This window comes from Lepidochelys kempii, chromosome 6, assembly GCF_965140285.1.
Source record: "Lepidochelys kempii isolate rLepKem1 chromosome 6, rLepKem1.hap1, whole genome shotgun sequence".
Taxonomy (NCBI): domain Eukaryota; kingdom Metazoa; phylum Chordata; order Testudines; family Cheloniidae; genus Lepidochelys; species Lepidochelys kempii.
This window is the reverse complement of record NC_136385.1, coordinates 3,329,750-3,348,965: the sequence shown is the minus strand read 5'-3', so window position 1 is coordinate 3,348,965 and position 19,216 is coordinate 3,329,750. Positions and strand designations below refer to the sequence as shown.

The following is a 19,216-nucleotide window of genomic DNA, read 5'->3' as shown; positions in this document are numbered from 1 at the left end:
AGCTTATGCCTTAATAAATCTGTTAGTCTTTAAGGTACCACCGGACTCCACGTTTCTAACAGGAGATGTTATCTTCTGTCCAACAAGAGACCCATCAACACCCGCAAACCACCGTGGAACATCAGAGCACAACAGACTTCATTGACGGCTCCCTCCCGCCCCCAGAAGAGGAGATGTGCAAGTGATTTGCTCCCAACAGCTCCACTTGCAACTTGAAGCAGAATAATCATTAAAAATAAATCAATAAAAAACCCCTAAAAAGGAAGAACTGTCTTTTCTTCTGCTTGGACTCTGAGGGGCAAAGATTACAAAGCATAAGATTTAGCCTGGTTTCGCCCTGAAAGATACATGCAGCTTGCTTATTACAGACGCTTCTAGTACCTTTTGAAACCTGATTAACTCATCTGGGTGTGTGTTTACCAGGTGTAATCTTGTAAAAAACTCTCATTTCTTTTTTCCTAGTTCATAAATCTTTAGATAGTTTCTTATAGGACTAACTACAAGTGTCTTCAGTGTGAGATCGAAGGTGCAATTGACCTGGGCTAAGCCAGTGGTCTTTTAGGACTAAGAGAAATATTAAGATTGCTGAGATCTTCAGTCTAAAAAACCATCAATCACAGAGGTAACCTTACATTGGTGGCAAGATAGATAAAGTACCCGAAGAGACTGTCTGTGATTCCATGTTAAGGCTGTTGTAATGACCATGGAGTTTACACTTGCAAATTGGTCAGTGAAATCTAAGGCTAGATCTCACAACCAATTTGGGGTTTGTGCCCTGGTTGTTAACAGGCTGCCCTTGGGTTGGTATTTACACTTTTGAGCCATTGCCAGCCATCTTGACATATCGGTCTGCCTAGGTCTCCAATGTAAATGGAACGGGGTAGGCCAGAGACAATGGGAATTATATTTGCATTTGAAGTCAACCGGAAAAGCCCATTAACAAAAGGGTGAGAAAACCGGCTAGACAGCAAGGCATCCACACACCAGCAAGGCAGAGGAACTCTGGAGGTACAAGAATACATTTCAAAGGTATACGGGACTATAAGAAGAAGGGGAAAAGACATTTTGTGCTTCATCACTGAGGGGGACAAAGAGGTCCATGAACAGCAGATCCCCAGCCGTGTGGGTTGGTACTGCTGAGGAGGTGCCTTTAAGTGAGAAACAGTCTCAGGGCAGGTCTACGCTCTGGGGAAAAGTCAAGCTTAGCTACACAATTTGAGTTATGTTAGCAGCGTAACTCAAGTTGAAGTAGTTTAGATCTACTTACCACAGGGTCCACACCAGGGGGTCGAAGGGAGAAACTCCCCCGTCAACTCCCCTTACTCTTCTCGTTTTGATGGAGTACCAGAGTCTACGGGAGTGCGTTTGGTGTGGATCGATCGCTGCAGCATCGACCCACCTAGTAGTGGAGATAAGCCCTCAGATAAGGATTGCAGCCTGTTGAGTTTTAGTCAGGAGAAAATGCATTGCACTTTTTCTTTCATTTGGAACCATTTTCTGTTTCTATTATCTTTGCTTAAACCTCTGCTCATTTTTAGTAAAGGTATTCTTGGTTTGACTCACAGTTCATCTCAGTGTAATATATTAAAGCGCGAATCCTCAGCTGATCTAGCAGGCTGGGGTGTATACTATCTCTCTGAAGACAGTGGACTCAGTCATTTCGGTGACAGCCCAGGGATAGGGGCTGGATACTGCCAGGAAACATGTTTCAAGGAGCTTTCAGGGTTGGAGTGCAACTGAGGTGACCTGCAAGGCAAAGTAAAGGCTGGCTGAGCTTTGGAGGAGAATGGTTGGAGGGCGGGGATGGAGGAGGGTCAACAAGCTGGCTAGTCCGAGAGCTGACAAAAATAATTTAGCCCCTGCAAGTCGCTTGCTCACTGATACATGAGAGAGACAGGGTGACTCACAATCGTGAATTCCCCCAGAAAGCGTCACAACCTTCTTGAACCTTTCTGGGGCTGCCAGACATTGTTGGAACACAATAAAAGAAAAAAAAAACAATCCAAATAAAGCTCAGTGATAACCTGCATGATGAGGAATGAGATTGCAGTGGAGCGGGAACTGAGTTCTCCTGCTTCCACCTCCCAATCAGTAACGCAGTATGGAGTAAACAGGCTCAAGAGAAAGTGAGCAATTTGTGCATCACTTTCCAGTGGGCATCTTTCACCTCCTTGTTCCTCAGGCTGTAGATCAAGGGGTTCAGCATGGGGATCACCACCGTGTAGAACACAGAGGCTATTTTGTCAGTGTCCAGGGAGTAACTGGTGGAGGGTCGGAAATACATGAAGAGGAGGGAGCCATGGAACATGGCCACGGCCATCAGGTGGGAGGTGCAGGTGGAGAAGGCTTTGCGCCTGCCCTCGGCGGAGCGGATCCGCAGGATGGTGATGATGATATATGCGTAGGAGAGGAGAATGATCACAATGCTGCTCACGACCACGCAGCCAATCAAGGCAAACATCACAATCTCATTGACGCGTGTGTCAGAACAGGAGAGCGACAATACCGGAGGAACATCACAGAGGAAATGATTGATGGCATTGGAGCTGCAGAATGATAAACGAAAAGTAAAAACGGTGTGTACCACTGAGTCCAGCAAGCCCACGGCATACACCCCAGCCACCAGCTGATGACAGAGCCATCGGGACATGGTGACTGTATAGAGCAGCGGGTTACAGATGGCCACATAACGGTCGTATGCCATCACAGCCAGCAGGAGGCAATCTACATGACCAAAAGTACTAAAGAGATACATTTGCACAGCGCAGGCATTGTACGAAATCCTTTTACTCTCGGCTAAGAAGTTCAGCAGCATCCTAGGGGAAATTATGGAGGAATAGCAGAGATCAGAGAAAGACAAATGACCGAGGAAAAAGTACATGGGGGTGTGGAGATGGGAGTCAATGTTGATTAACACAATCATCCCCAGATTCCCTACCAAGGTGACAATGTAGATCACTAGGAACAACACAAAGAGAGGGACCTGAAGCTCCGGGCGATCTGTCAGTCCTGAGAGAAGGAACTCGGTCACCGTTGAGTGATTTCCCTTTTTCATCTCCTCTGAACCAAGACCAGGGAGCTGCAGTGACGTGGCCAGGCAGGTGGCTCAGGAATTCTATCCCCTCCCTAGAAGGAGAGGAAGGGAAGAAATTATGGAGGTTAGTTTCTTAGGGGACTCCCCTGCTGAATCAAGAAAAGGCCTTAGTCCACAGAGCCAGAGGTTCAGAGCCAATCATTCCAGTTATCTGAAAAAATGGACACACAGCAGAAATGTAAGAACCAGTGGGTTAACTATGCCCCACCCATGGGCATGGCTGTTCCTACACACAGCAGCAAACAGTGATTTCTGACTATTGCATGAGAATGTTGGGCTGAAAACAAGGGGTGAGAGTTTGTGCCAAGCGGTGCTCTTCCCAATTCATACAAGGTGGGATCTGCCATTTCAGTTCTGGGTTACTTAGTGTGATCATTAAGCCTGTTCAGAAAATGAAAATGGGCTTTGCATTACTTGCTATGAAATCCCAGAGTCATAACATAATGCACACACCACACCACCCATGCCCCCGGCACCTGTAAACTGCTGCTTTCTCCAAAAGATGAGGGTTTTTTTCCTTTAGCACAAGGCATGGAACGTGATGCTTTGGCTTCCAAAGATCTTGGTTCAATCCCAGGTGATGACCTCAGTGTCTGAATTTGTATGTAAGCATGATTCAGTCCAAATGCATGTACCTGCAGAAGACAGAGAGATATATCTTTGCTTCCCCCATCAAGAGAAGCTGCTACTCGGGAGAATTCAGAAGGTTTTACACTGTTCTTGGTGACCTGGGGGACATGATCCCTGAAGCAATCAGGTTCACCAAGACGCACAACACACCATTAAAACGACTGGGTCGGCCAAAGTAACTCGTACACTGGGGTTTAATCTGTTGCACTCTTTGCTCCTTTTGTTATTAAACGGTCCCATGTCTGCACAGTTACCCAGGGCAGAGCTAGGGGTATGTTTCATTCCGCTGCTTTCACTGTGTGCTGGGGGACAAGTGGCGTGGGTGTGATGAATATCCTGGGCGTGGGGAGGAAAGGAGATTGAGGGAGAAAATGGGATGTCAATGGAGTTACACCAGTGGAAGATGTCCGGGTCTCCAAATCCCTTCTTGTCCTACAAAATGATGTTGTCATCCTTCTTCCAACCCCATGACTCTAATTACAGCAAACATACCCAGGAATCGGTCTGCTATCCCACGCTGACCCCACACGCCCTGATGAATAATAATATTAACCAGCAACAGCTCCTTTATTCTTATTTTTTATTCTCCCTTCTCTCCCCTCCCTTTCACATCTCCCCGTCTCTTTCACCTAAGTCTTTCCATGACGACTTTCTCCTCGCATGATTTCCATTCTCCCTGCCCCCTCTCTCAGGGCTAGATTGTCACAGTCCTTCCTCAGCAAGGGAAAATAAGGCCTCTCCCCTCACCCCTTGCTCAATGATGCTCAAATCATGGATTCTGGCCATAATGGAGATGGCAGGGGCTGCTCACCCAATAGACCCCTCTGGAAGCAAGCGGGTGGGGGAGATGACAAGGAGTGGGAGGAACCTCCCCCACTAAGCATGACAAAAACTGTGATTGTTTCTGGTCTCCTTGGGTGGTGCAGCTACCCACTGACCCATACTCGGGGCAAATTGTAAGGTTAAAATCTAGAATTGCATCTCCTTCCATTCATCCCCTTTCCCATCTTCCTACTCCTCTCTCTTTCTCTAACTTGTCCATCTTCAGTGTTCTCCTCTCAGCTCCTTCATCCTGCCCCCCTCTCCTCCTCTGCCTCTGGTTCTCAGCCACTCCGACCTCCTCCTGTAGCTCTTGCTCATCAGCGTCGGTGCCCTTTGGCATAGGGAATCTCTCTTGTCCAATAACATAAGTGTCTTCGAATCATAGCAGATTAGGGTTGGAAGAGACCTCAGGAGGTCATCCAGTCCAATCCCCTGCTCAAAGCAGGACCAACCCCAACTAAATCATCCCATCCCAGTCAGGGCTTTGTCAAGCTGGGCCTTAAAAACCTGTAAGGATGGAGATTCCACCACCTCCCTAGGGAACCCATTTCAGTGCTTACCCACCCTCCTAATCAAATAGACTTTCCTAACATCCAGCCTAGACCTCCCCCACTGCAACTTGAGACCATTGCTTCTTGTTCTGTTATCTGCCACCACTGAGAACAGCCAAGCTCCATCCTCTTTGGAACCCCCTTCAGGTAATTGAAGGCTGCTATCAAATCCCCGCTCATTCTTCTCTTCTGCAGACTAAATAACCCCAGTTCTCTCAGCCTCTCCTCATAAGTCAAGAGCTTTAGTCTTGTGACAAGACTCAGTTACAACACCATCAGCTCAAGAGCATGGCAAAGTTGAACTCTCTTCCTGCAGAGCGCACAACTTGCTTATTTCTGTAGTACAGATGGGCCTTTACTGAACAATCACTCCCATGGAGAATGTCCTTGCAGCAGCCCCCTGTCCCTGGTCAAGCTAAGGAAGACAGAATGTGCATTCTTGATTTAGTTGGTGTTGGTCCCGCTTTGAGTAGGGGATTAGACTAGATGACCTCCTGAGGTTTCTTCCAACCTTAATATTCTATGATTCTAGGATGATCCCCTGCCTTCTAGTGATGTCACACAGGAGGGCAAGGCTCTGTCAGAACCTAGATTCATAGATTTTCAGGGCAGATGGGACCTTTGTCATCATCTAGTCTGACTACCTGTACAACATAGGCCAGAGAACTGCCCCCAAATCATTCCGAGAGCTGATTTTTTTTAGAAAAACCACCAAGCTTGATTTAAAAATCGTCCTTGAAGGAGAATCCACCGTGACCCTTGGTAAATTGTTCCAGTGTTTAATTACCTTCACTCTTAAAATGGGTGCCTTATTTTCAGTCTGAATTTGCTAATGGTGCAGCATGTCTTCAGAGAAGTCCTTTTATGGTGAATGAATGTCTCATGGTGGAAAGAGAAATAAGTCCCTCAACCACTTATGAATGTGAGATGTGGGGTGAGGGTGGAATTGGGGAAAGCTCTGTCTCTTGTACTCTCAGAAGGACAGACACCCTCCTTTCCACTGTGGGATGTTACCTTGCACTTCATATGATTTTCCAGGATGATCCAAATCCTTCCCCCCTTTCCACCCCCCATGCACCAAGCTGGCAGCACGAAGGGGGCACAAAGCCAACCTAGTCACCAAGTTGAGAAGTCCCCTGCCATGGGTGAGTTGCTGGGTAACATAGAGTAGGGGTAGCCATATCTACACCATTCGCTCTAGCCGGTTGCCAGTTTAGGGGTGGGGCCAGAGAAAAGGGGGTGTGGACAGAGTGGCCTTGTGCTCTGTTGAGCTTTGCCCAGCACACTACAGCCTCATCCCAAAACAATAGTATTTAAATACACAAACCAACCCGCCCTCATGGGATGATATTCATTATTCTGGCAAAGAGCAAGAATTCTATTCCGTTTTACATCTTTCCCTCTAGGTGGCGATAGCACCACTAGGGATCCCCAGCTGTTGAGGGGCTGTCGATCCACTGTGACTCACTGCAGCTCCGAGGCTGCCCTAAGTTGTCATGGGAGGACTGAACTGAGCCATAGGCCGGCCCCAGGATTGGAGGCCACCAAGGTGCCTGGCTAAAGCCCTATTAATTTAGCAGATGTAAGAAAAAATAGCATTAAACAATGGCCCTGCCCGATACCAATCAGCTCTGTGTTCTTGGGGAACCAGGGTGCAGTATCCAGCCTGTCTGTCTCATGAGGGACACTCCCTCCCACCAGCCTCTGCTTGAACCAAAACTGATCAGAAGAAAGACTTACAGAAAGCAATAAAAGGCAGTGGGAGACACACCTAAACCCCTCCTGACAAGGGGGACAGGATTAAGGCAACTCCACCAGGCCTCATCTGCATCAAAGATGGGACAGGGAGGCATTTCCATTAGCACACGGAATGCAGAACAGAGATTCCAAGGCAAGAACCGCACTGAGCTCTGGGACCAGAACAGCAGGAAGCAATGCATCATGGGGGAATCTCTGCTCCAGGTGTTAATCAACCTACGCCTGCACACACCCAGCTTAGCAGTTCTCACACCAGTTCTAGTTATGAATCTTTGATTGATATCCAAAATACTAGAGCTGCCTAATTGCATTGTGAACTCCCTGAAGGACCTCCCATAGCCAGGAATGATCACTACCTATTGTCTAGCCTAAAGAAAACCCTGGAGTCATCAGCATGAGCTTCAAATTAAGCATGTCTGCTTGCAGCATTGGGTCCTTAGCGAGCTACAATGGGGAGTAAGTAGAAAATCACCAGCCAGTCATAAAACCATCTATGAGCAGTGGATGTAAGTGATGAATCAATGCCACCAAAGAATTGCAGCTCTTTGCTAGGCTGGACTAGGGGGCTTGCTATGTGGAAGCCTGCCACAGAGCACAGTGGTAAAAAGCGCATCCAGGTCCAGTTAGCTGATTGGGACCTCACTCACAATGGTGACACAGGAAGAAGAACATGAGAGTGGAGGGAGAGGTCCATCTTGACAGGTGTTTGTCTAACCTCTCATTGCATCCCTTGTTACCCCTTTGACTTCACAGGAGTTGCTCCTGACCTAGAGCAGGATAAGGGATATCCGAATGAGGCTGTACAGTGGGGTCTGCCTGAGAAAGCTTGACTCGTGTATCTTATCTGCACTAGGAAATTTACTACATGTCAGATGCAATGCACGCTCTAATGAGACTGGGCACATCTACACTGCTGCTGCAAATCAAGTCTGAGATGCCCAAGGGTTTCCACTGCATATTGTGTAATTAAACACTCTGGTAACGATTTTCAAATTAGATCATTTGGATGTCTCCCTTTTGGGGTATGGAACATGAGATGCCCTCACAGTGCCTGGGAGAGTGGTCAAGCATGTTCTGAAAACCAGCCCTTTTGTCACAGAATCATAAAATCATAGAATATCAGGGTTGGAAGGGACCTCAGGACGTCATCTAGTCCAACCCCCTGCTCAAAGCAGGACTGATCCCCAATTAAATCATCCAGCCAGGGCTTTCTCAAGCCTGACCTTAAAAACTTCGAAGGAAGGAGATTCCACCACCTCCCTAGGTAACGCATTCCAGTGCTTCACCACCCTCCTAGTGAAAAAGTTTTTCCTAATATCCAACCTAAATCTCCCCCACTGCAACTTGAGACCATTACTCCTTCTTCTGTCATCTGCTACCACTGAGAACAGTCTAGAACCATCCTCTTTGGAACCCCCTTTCAGGGAGTTGAAAGCAGCTTTCAAATTCCCCCTCATTCTTCTCTTCTGCAGACTAAACATCCCCAGTTCCCTCAGCCTCTCCTCATAACTCATGTGTTCCAGTCCCCTAATCATTTTTGTTGCCCTCTGCTGGACTCTTTCCAGTTTTTCCACATCCTTCTTGTAGTGTGGGGCCCAAAACTGGACACAGTACTGCAGATGAGGCCTCACCAATGTCGAATAGAGGGGAACGATCACGTCCCTCGATCTGCTGGCAATGCCCCTACTTATACATCCCAAAATGCCATTGGCCTTCTTAGCAACAAGGGCACACCGTTGACTCATATCCAGCTTCTCATCCACTGTAACCTCTGGGTCCTTTTCTGCAGAACTGCTACTGAGCTTTTCGGTCCCTAGTCTGTAGTGGTGGATTGGATTCTTCTATCCTAAGTGCAGGACTCTGCATTTGTCCTTGTTGAACCTCATCAGATTTCTTTTGGCCCAATCCTCCAATTTGTCTAGATCCCTCTGGATCCTATCCCTACCCTCCAGGATATCTCCCTCTCCTCCCAGTTTAGTGTCATCTGCAAACTTGCTGAGGGTGCAATCCACACCATTCTCCAGATCTTTTATGAAGATATTGAACAAAACCGGCCCCAGGACCGACCCTTGGGGCACTCCACTTGATATCGGCTGCCAACTAGACATGGAGCCATTGATCACTACCCGTTGAGCCTGACAATCTAGCCAGCTTTCTATCCACCTTATAGTCCATTCATCCAGCCCATACTTCTTGAACTTGCTGGCAAGAATACTGTGGGAGACTGTGTCAAAAGCTTTGCTAAAGTCTAGGAACAACATGTCCACTGCATTCCCTTCATCCACAGAGCCAGTTACCTCGTCATAGAAGGCAATTAGATTAGTCAGGCATGACTTGCCCTTGGTGAATCCATGCTGACTGTTCCTGATCACTTTCCTCTCCTCTAAGTGCTTCAGAATTGATTCCTTGAGGACCTGCTCCATGATTTTCCAGGGACTGAGGTGGGGCTGACTGGCCTGTAGTTCCCAGGATCCTCGTCAAGCTGTCTCAAGCTGAGCACCCCAACAATTTAAGGCACTCGGCACTCTTTACAGTCTTGGTCGCCACGCCGGGCAGTGTATGGCGTGATTTCAGATCAGCTGCAATCCCCCCTAGGAATAACAAGGTCTACAGCAATACTGCAAAGTATTAGCAGGGTAGAAGGTGCTATCGCCACCTAGTGGGAAAAATGTAAAACTGAACATAATTCTTGCTGTATTATCCTGTTCGGGTGGGGTTTGTTTGCTTGCCTGCAGAAGTACTGTTGTTCTGGTCTGAGCCTTCATGCAAACACATAAGACTGTGCCACACATCCAGCAAAGGAAAGGCCTTGTTCTCTCTTAAGAAGCTGAGCAACATCTTGGGAATGATGGCGGAAGAGTAGCAGAGGTCACAGAAGGACAAGTGACTGAGGAAGAAGCACATGGGGGTGTGAAGCTGGGGCTCGATCTTGCTTTTCACCCCACTTTTTACCCCACTTTCATGAGAAAAAACCCCACTTCTTCAGATGCATAAGAAGTGGGATTTTTTACCCACAAAAGCTTATGCCCAAATAAATCTGCGAGTCTTTAAGGTGCCACCAGACTCCCGCTTAGTTAAAATGAAATGACAAGTCCGAAAAACAGATATTGTATCTGCTTTAGAGGCTACATTATAGGGATGTCACACCTAACTTAAGACCCTTTGAACATTTTTTGTTGTACAATTTTCCCTGGATTTCTTTAATGTGGCAATAGTAGGAGGGTGTTGGCCAGACATGGAGGACAGAGATGTTCCCTGACTTCTTCTATGATGTCTGAAGATATGGATGGATCAGGGTTGTTAGTGACGTGGGAAATTGAAAGAACAGAGTGAGGGGCAGAAGAGGGGCTAATTGTCTGTATTGGGGAGCCCATCTCTGCCCTTCGTTTCTCCATCACAACCCAAATTTCTGGAGCACAGGAGCCGATGTACCTCTCCATCTACTTTGTGTTTCTTGCTCATTGACTGGGAGGTCTCTGGCCCCACCCCTCATTCCTGCTCCCATTTCCCTGAGGCCAGAAAGAGATGGCTGAGGCATTGCTTTAGCACAGCTCCAAATCTCTGTTCATGGCTTGGTTGGGAGAGTATGATCTAGGCTACATTATGACCCTTATAGTTCTTCTGGTGAGGTCTCTATTGTTAGAGAGACATAAAGACTTGACCTAAATTGGTACTAATCACAGAGGTCCTGTCTAGAATGATTCTTCAAAGGCCAATATCCATTGTGCGTGAACAGCCATTAGTGTCTTCAGTTAAGACCTGACCCAGTGTCCAACAAAATCAATGGAAAATCACCTTGTGGATTTCAGTGTTTTTGTGTTAATCCTTGGTATACAGGACTGAACCTTTGGATTTCTGCTCCAGATGATATTGTGACAACTGTGACACAGGGCCAGGCCTGTGACAAAACTGGGGCAATGAGATTTCACCCAGTATTAGTTCTCAAAGATACCCTGGCTGCACTAGATGATTAGAGTTGGGAGGAAATGCCTGGTGACATGGCCACTGCTGCTTACATTCCAGGATGCCGCTTGTATTCCACCCCATGTTCAGTGTGGGACCCCCACTGGTGTGGAAGAGGAACCCAGAAACTTTGGGAAGTCTAGCACTACCAGTGGTGCTGTGTTCCTAGGGTGAAAGCCAGTGAAAGGTTCCCACTGATTTCACTGGGACCTGGATCAAAGGCCACAGAGATTTCGCAAGTGGCTGCCCTTTGTTCACCTGTGCAAGATCTGTGGGATAAACACCCACACCCTCACTTACCGGCCGATGGAACCAGTCCTGCACTGATCCATAGTGAGAGACCTGTGATGTTAGCCTAGCTGTAATGACACAAAACCAAGACTCTGACACTTCTCTCAGAGCGGGCACACGGCAAAGCCAAACTATTCCTTTAAAACAGTATTCACTGGGAATTAGACTCCGTTTTTGCTTAACAAATCATTTGTCAAATGAACCTCATTTCCTTTGAATGAATTTGGTATTTCTAAGTATTTGGACAGTAGTTGGGCCTAATGATGTTAATGTATGGTTTGTTCACAAGCTGCTCATCTTGACTATTTAGACTTTCCTATTTGTTCTTTTGTGAGACAAGACACCCAAGCCATATAATATACTTCCTACTCCCCACTTGAAGGGATGACATTTTTCACCTGGAGAATAATGAAAGGGGGGAAAGTGCTCTTTCTGGGACCAATTTTCAGAAGAATTTGCAATAATAGCTGTGAAAAGTTTGGGGTTTGCAAACACTTTCATGAACACACCAGTGTTGAAACCACACAAAACAAACAACAGAACTCAATAGATCAGAGTGACCCAAAGTTCTTGCTTTGGTTGTAGATATATTCATCAATCCATTTTTTATTTTTGCTTTGTTTTAACTATTAGACCAGGCATGGGAGCTGGGCTAATGTGAGTGAAGCAAACCAGTGTCTGTAATTCTTTTGTTCCAAGTTTACTTCAGTGTCTGGAGATTCCCCTAATTGTTATTGTGCATGGCATATTCTCACCTTGTAGCTAAGTAATTAAGTCTGTGTAAAAGTAAAATTTAATTTTCAACTTACGTCATTACAGAACTTTTCTTTTTCCCCAAAGAAGTTTTAATTATGCCCACTGGACCTACGCTAAGTATCTCCGGATGTTACCATGGCATCCCTCTGTTGGTGTTTATCTGGGATAAGAACAAGATTATAAAAAAAAAAAAAAGTTATCATCAAACCCGAGTCCTACTTCAAAAGTTACTAAGTTACCTACAATCAAAGGAAATTCTTAAAGGAACCTGCAACCTCCAGGATTTTAAAGCTCTGCTAGATTGTAAAACTAAAAGATGGAGATTCCATCTTTTGCCATGATTTGTTCTGACAATGCTGGAACACAGCTGCACTTGACTAGGATTCAAGCATTTGGCCCATTGTTCCATAAGTGCTCTGTCTGGTTTTGGTATATTTTAGCAAGGCCACGGAGTACATAACATGCTCATGTGCATCCAAAAGGTTGACAGTGGGGCTGGTAGGAAAATTGTTCTTAAAAGTTTCCAGTCCCACAATGTCATATCAATTTAAATGATTTTTTTTCATGAAATAATATCTCTTTCAGTGAAAATTCCCATGAAAAGACATCAGAACATTTAATTTCAGAAAAAAATGACAACTTTTTGTTTTGAAATGTTTCTACTTTATTTTCATTTTTATGATACTTTTATTATTTTCATCGTAGCGGTGCATAATTGTCAGGGTATGTCATAATGGGACAGCTCATATTAGATTATGATAATATAACAGTCAACATTTTCATAGACTCATAAAACTGGAAGGGACCTCAAGAAGTCTCCTTCCTTAGAGGTTTTTAAGGTAAGGCTTGACAAAGCCCTGGCTGGGATGATTTAACTGGGAATTGGTCCTGCTTCGAGCAGGGGGTTGGACTAGATGACCTTCTGGGGTCCCTTCCAACCCTGATATTCTATGATTCTATGATTCTATGAAGTCATCAAGTCCTGTCCCCGCACTCATGACGGGACCAGCACCATCTAGAACATCCCTGATAGGTGTTTGTCTAACCTAATCTTAAAAATCTCCAGTGATGGAGATTCCACAATCTCCCTAGGCAATTGATTCCAGTGCTTAACCACCCTGACGGTTGGGAAGTTTTTCCCAACCTATACCTTCCTTGCTGCAATTTAAGCCCATTGTTTCTTGCCCTATCATCAGAGGGAAAGGAGAACAATTTTTCTCCCTCCTCCTTGTAATAACCTTTTAGGTACTTCAAAACGGTTATCATGTCCCCTCTCTGTCTTCTCTTTGCCAGACTAGACAAACCCAGTTCTTTCAATCTTCCCTCATAGGTCATGTTTTCCAGACCCCCTAATCATCCTTGTTGCTCTTCTCTGTACTCTCTCCAATTTCTCCATATCTTTCCTGAAATGTGGCACACAGAACTGGACACAGTACTCCAGTTCAGGCCTGATCAGTGAGGAGTAGAGTGGAAGAATTATTTCTTGTGTCTTGCTTACCACACTCCTACTAATGCATCTCAGAATGATGTTTGTTTTTTTGCAACAGCGTTACACTGTTGACTCATATTTAGCTTGTGGTCCACTAGGACCCTTTGATTCCTTTCTGCAGTACTTCTTCCTAGGCAGTCATTTCCCATTCTGTTTGTGTCCATCTGAGTGTTCCTTCCTCAGTGGAGTACTTTACATTTGTCTTCATTGAATTTCATCCTATTTACTTCAGATAACTTCTCCAGTTTGTCCAGATCATTTTTTATTATAATCCTATCCTTCAAAGCACTTGCAGGCCCTCCCAGTTAGGTATCATCCACAAACTTAATAAGTGTACTCTCTATGCCATGATCTAAATAGCTGATGAAGACATTGAAAAGAACCAGTCCCACAACTGATCCCTGCGGAACCTCACTTGTTATGCCCGTCCAGCATGACTGTGAACCATGGATAACTACTCTCTGGGAGCGGTTTCCCAACCAGTTATGCACCCACTTTAGAATAGCTCCATCTAGGTTGTATTTCCCTAGTTTCTTGATGAGAAGGTCATGTGAGATTGTATCAAAAGCCTTACTAAAGTCTAGATATACCACATATACCTCATTCCCCCTATCCACAAGGCTTCTTGCCCTGTCAAAGAAAGCTATCAGGTTGGTTTGACATGATTTTTTCTTCACAAATCCATGCTGACTATCACTTATTACCTTCTAGATGTTTGCAAATTGATTCCTTAATTATTTGCTCCATTATCTTACCTGGTACAGAAGTTAAGCTGTCTGGTCTTTAATTGCCTGGGTTGCCTTTATTTGCCTTTTTTATAGATAGGCACTCTATGTGCTCTCTTCCAGTCTCCTGGAATCTCCCCTGTCTTCCATGACTTTTCAAAGATAATAGCTAATGGCTCAGATATCTCCTCAGCCAGTTCCTTGAGTATTCTAGGATGCATTTCATAAGGCCCTGGTGACCTGAAGACATCTAACTTGTCCAAGTAACTTTTAACTTGTTCTTTCCCTATTTTAGCATCTGAGCCTACCCCATTTTCACTGGCATTCTCTACAGCAACCTTCTTGGTGAAAATTGAAACAAAGAAGTCATTTAGCACCTCTGCCATTTCCACATTTTCTGTTATTGTGTTCCCCTCTTCATTTAGTAATGGACCTACCCTGTCCTTGGTCTTCCTCTTGCTTCTAATGTATTTGTAGAATGTTTTCTTGTTAGCCTTTATGTCTCTAGCTCGTTTGATCTCATGTTGTGCCTTAGCCTTTCTAATTTTGCCCCTACGTACACGTTTTATTTGTTTATATTCATCCTTTCTAATTTGACCTTGTTTCCACTTTTTTGTAGGACTCTTTTTTGATTTTTAGATCATTAGAGATCTCCTGGTTAAGCCATGGTGGTTTCTTGCCGTACTTTCTGTCTTTCCTATGCAGTGGATAGTTTGCTCTTGTGCCCTTAATAATGTCTCTCTGAAAGACTGTCAACTGTCTTCTATTGTTTTTCCCCTTAGACTTGCTTCCCATGAGATCTTACCTACCAACTCCCTGAGTTTGCTCAAGTCTGCCTTCTTGAAATCCACTGTCTTTATTTTGCTGTTTTTCCTCCTACCATTCCTTAGAATCATGAACTCTATCATTTCATAGAATCATCAAATATCAGGGTTGGAAGGGACCACAGGAGGTCATCTAGTCCAACCCCCTGCTCAAAGCAGGACCAAGCCCCAATTTTTGCCCCAGATCCTGAAATGGCCCCCTCAAGGATTGAACTCACAATCCTGGGTTTAGCAGGCCAATGCTCAAACCACTGAGTTATCCCTCCCCCCCAAGCTGCCTTCCACTTCCACTGCCTTCCACTTTCAAATTCTCAACCACTTCCTCCTTGTTTGTCAAAATCAAGTCTAGAACAGCCTCTCCCCTAGTAGCTTTCTCCACCTTCTGGAACAAAAATTTGTCTCCAATTCAGTCCAAGAACTTGTTGGATAATTTGTGCCCTGCTGTGTTATTTTCCCAACAGATGTCTGGGTAGTTGAAATCCCCCATTACCACCAAGTCCTGGGCTTTGGATGTTTTTGTTAGTTGTTTGAAAAACTCCTCATCCACCTCTTCTTCATGATTAGGTGGTCTGTAGTAGACCCCTACTATGACATCACCTTTATTTTGTACCCCTTTTATCCTTCCCCAGAGAATTTCAACAAGTCTGTCTCATATTCCATCTCAACCTCAGACCAAATGTTCACATTCTTAATATATAAGACAACACCTCCTCCCCTTTTTCCCACCTATTCTTCCTCAGCAAGCTGTACCTTTCTATTCCAGTATTCCAATTGTGTGTATTGTCCCACCAGGTCTCTGTGATGTCAACTGTGTCATCGTTGTGCCCATTGACCAGTTTAAAGCCCTCCACACTAGGTTGTTGAATCAGGCTGCTGCTTCACCACCCTCCTAGTGAAAAAGTTTTTCTTAATATCCAACCTAAACCTCCCCCACTGCAACTTGAGACCATTACTCCTCGTTCTGTCATCTGCTACCACTGAGAACAGCCTAGAGCCATCCTCTTTGGAACCCCCTTTCAAGTAGTTGAAAGCAGCTATCAAATCCCCCCTCATTCTTCTCTTCCGCAGACTCAACAATCCCAGTTCCTTCAGCCTCTCTTCATACGTCATGTGCTCCAGCCCCCTAATCATTTTTGTTGCCCTCCGCTGGACGTTTTCCAATTTTTCCACATCCTTCTTGTAGTGTGGGGCCCAAAACTGGACACAGTACTCCAGATGAGGCCTCACCAATGTCGAATAGAGGGGAACGATCATGTCCCTCGATCTGCTGGCAAATCCCCTACTTATACATCCCAAAATGCCATTGGCCTTCTTGGCAACAAGGGCACACTGTTCACTCATATCCAGCTTCTCGTCCACTGTAACCCCTAGGTTCTTTTCTGCAGAACTGCTGCCTAGCCACTCGGTCCCTAGTCTGTAGCGGTGCATGGGATTCTTCCGTCCTAAGTGCAGGACTCTGCACTTGTCCTTGTTGAACCTCATCAGATTTCTTTTGGCCCAATCCTCTAATTTGTCTAGGGCCCTATGTATCCTATCCTTCCCCTCCAGCGTATCTCCCTCTCCTCCCAGTTTAGTGTCATCTGCCAACTTGCTGAGGGTGCAATCCACACCATCCTCCAGATCATTAATGAAGATATTGAACAAAATTAGCCCGAGGACTGACTCTTGGGGCACTTCACTTGATACCAGCTGCAAACTAGACATGGAGCCATTGATCACTAGCCGTTGAGCCCAACAATCTAGCCAGCTTTCTATCCACCTTATAGTCCATTCATCCAGCCCATACTTCTAGAATACACAAGGAGCTGACTGAGGAGCTAAGCCATTAGTCATGGAAGACAGGAGGGATTCCAGAGGACAAATATAGTTCCAATCTATAAAGAAGGGAATCAGGACAATCCAAGAATTACCGACCAGTCAGGTTAACTTCAGAACCTGAAAAGGTACTGGAGAAAATAATTAAGGAATCCATTTGATAACCAATCAATTTGCAAACACCTAGAAGATAATAGGGTGACAGGTAGAAGTCAGTATAGATTTGTCTAGAACAATTCATGTCAAATCTACCTAATAGCTTTCTTTGACAAGGTAACAAGCATTGTGGATTGGGGGAAGCAGTAGCTGTGGTATATCTTGACTTTAGTAAGGCATTTGATACTGTCTCACATGAACTTCTCATAAACAATCTAGGGAAATTCAACCTAGATGGAGTTACTATAAGGTGGGTTTATAATTGATTATAAAACCATTCCCAGAGAGTAGTTATCAATGGTTCACAGTCAAGCGGGAAGGCCACATTGAGTGAGGGCCTGCAGGAATCAGTCCTGGGTCTGGTTATGTTCAGTATTTTTATCAATGATTTAGATAATGGCACAGAGAGTACATTTATAAAGCTTGTGGGTGATACCAAGCTGGGAGGAGTTGCAAGTGCTTTGGAGGATAGGAGTAAAATTCAAAATGATCTGGGCAAACTGGAGAGATGGTGTAAAGTAAAGAGGATGAAATTCAATAAGGACAAATGCAAAGTACTCCACTTAGGAAGGAACCGTCAATGGCACACATACAAAATGAGACATGACTGCCTAGGAAGGAGTACTATGGAAAGTGATCTGGGGGTCATAGTGGATCACAAGCTAAATATGAGTCAACAGTGTAACACTGTTGCAAAAAAAGAAATCATAATTTTGGGATGTATTAGCAGGGGTGTTGTAAATAGACACAAGAAATAATTCTTCAACTGTACTCCGTTCTGATATGGCTTCAGCTGGAGTATTGTGTCCAGTTCTGGGCGCCACATTACAGGGAAGATGGGGACAAATTAGAAACAGTCCAGAGGTAAGCAACTGAAATGATCAAAGGTCTAGAAAACATGACCTATGAGGGAAGATTGAAAGAGTTGGCTTTGTTTAGGCTGGAAAAGAGAAGACCAAGAGGGGACATGAGAACAGTTTTCAAGTACATAAAAGGTTGTTACAAGGAGGAGGGAGAAAAATTGTTCTCCTTAACCTCTAATGATAAGACAAGAAGCAATGGGCTTACATTGCAATAAGGGAGGTTTAGGTTGCACATTAGGAAAAAATTCCTCACTGTCAGGGTAGTGAAGCCCTGGAATAAATTGCCTAGGGAGATTGTGGAATCTCCATCACTGGAGGTTTTAAAGATCAGATTAGACAATCACCGGTCAGGGATGGTCTTGATAATACTTAGCCCTGCCTTGAGTGCAGGGGACTGGACTAGAAGATCTCTCGAGGTCTCTCACAGTCCTATGATCCTATCCTACCATTCTATGATTCTATTGAGCTACAGCAGCAGAGAAGAGTAGGCACTGCAGAGAATATAGCAAGCGTTTAACATTAAACAATAGACACATCAGGAGTCTCTTTACATAGGATACACGTCAACAAAAATAAATGTATCCCCCCATTTTAAAAAAAACAGAATACGGAAAAGTCTGATGTTCTGTATCTGTTTTTTGTGGAGAATTTAAGAAAAGTGCAGGGCTGAGGTACAGTTACTGATGGGATCATTGGAACTGCCCTACCCCTACCTCCCTTTGCACCAGAACGGATCCTAGCCTATCCAGCCTGGAGTCCCCATCTGCTTACCACAGTGGATCAGACCAATAGCCCATCTAGCCTGGTATCCCACCTCCCTGAAGCACTGGATCAGTACAGTGATCCATCCGGTCTATGACAATGGCCATTACAAGATGCCTCAGTGACAGTGGAAGAAACCGTCTAATGGAAATTACATAAAAACTAGTTTAAAGAGGAAATTTCTTCCTAACATAACTGGATGGTTTCTAATTTAGGCAGTTCCTTGAATTTTGATTGGTTTAGAGATATCTGAATAATCACTAAATAATAATTTTTGGTAACCCTGCAGTATGTAAATCCCTGTGCTCTAGCTAAGAGTGAGCCCTAGCCAAACAATATGAAGGGATTTGCATAATCACTGTATGGTTATTTTTTGAATGAATATGCAAATTATCTTTATTCTGACTGGCTGCTGTACTAGGAATATCCAAGCTGTTTGGCAGCAATGAAGATGCTTAACTTGAAACGTCTCTCAAGCAAAGCAGAAATATTCCAATATGTACATGAAAGATGAGGGGACAACAAATACCAAAAAGCAATAAAATGTGCTTTTGAAACTCCACTATTCTCTGGGCAGCTGGTTGAGTGAACTGTGGGATGTCCTTGCTGTAGCCTGATAAACGGTTTGGGTTAAGAAATAAGTAGAAGTTAGGATAACGTAGGCCCAAACCCTAAGTGTAGAGGAGTATGGGAAATTAAAGTTGCTTGAGTGAAAAA

General features: G+C 44.8%; 1 protein-coding gene across 1 annotated transcript; it reads right to left on the bottom strand.

The window, feature by feature from the left end:
- Positions 1 to 2,116: 2,116 nt before the first annotated feature.
- Positions 2,117 to 12,565, bottom strand: LOC140913718 (olfactory receptor-like protein OLF2). Its single transcript, XM_073350521.1, has 2 exons — positions 12,551 to 12,565; positions 2,117 to 3,058 (listed from the first exon to the last, which is right to left on the bottom strand). The coding sequence occupies exons 1-2, from the start codon at positions 12,563 to 12,565 to the stop codon at positions 2,117 to 2,119; spliced, it is 957 nt and encodes a 318-aa protein (XP_073206622.1).
- Positions 12,566 to 19,216: the final 6,651 nt, after the last annotated feature.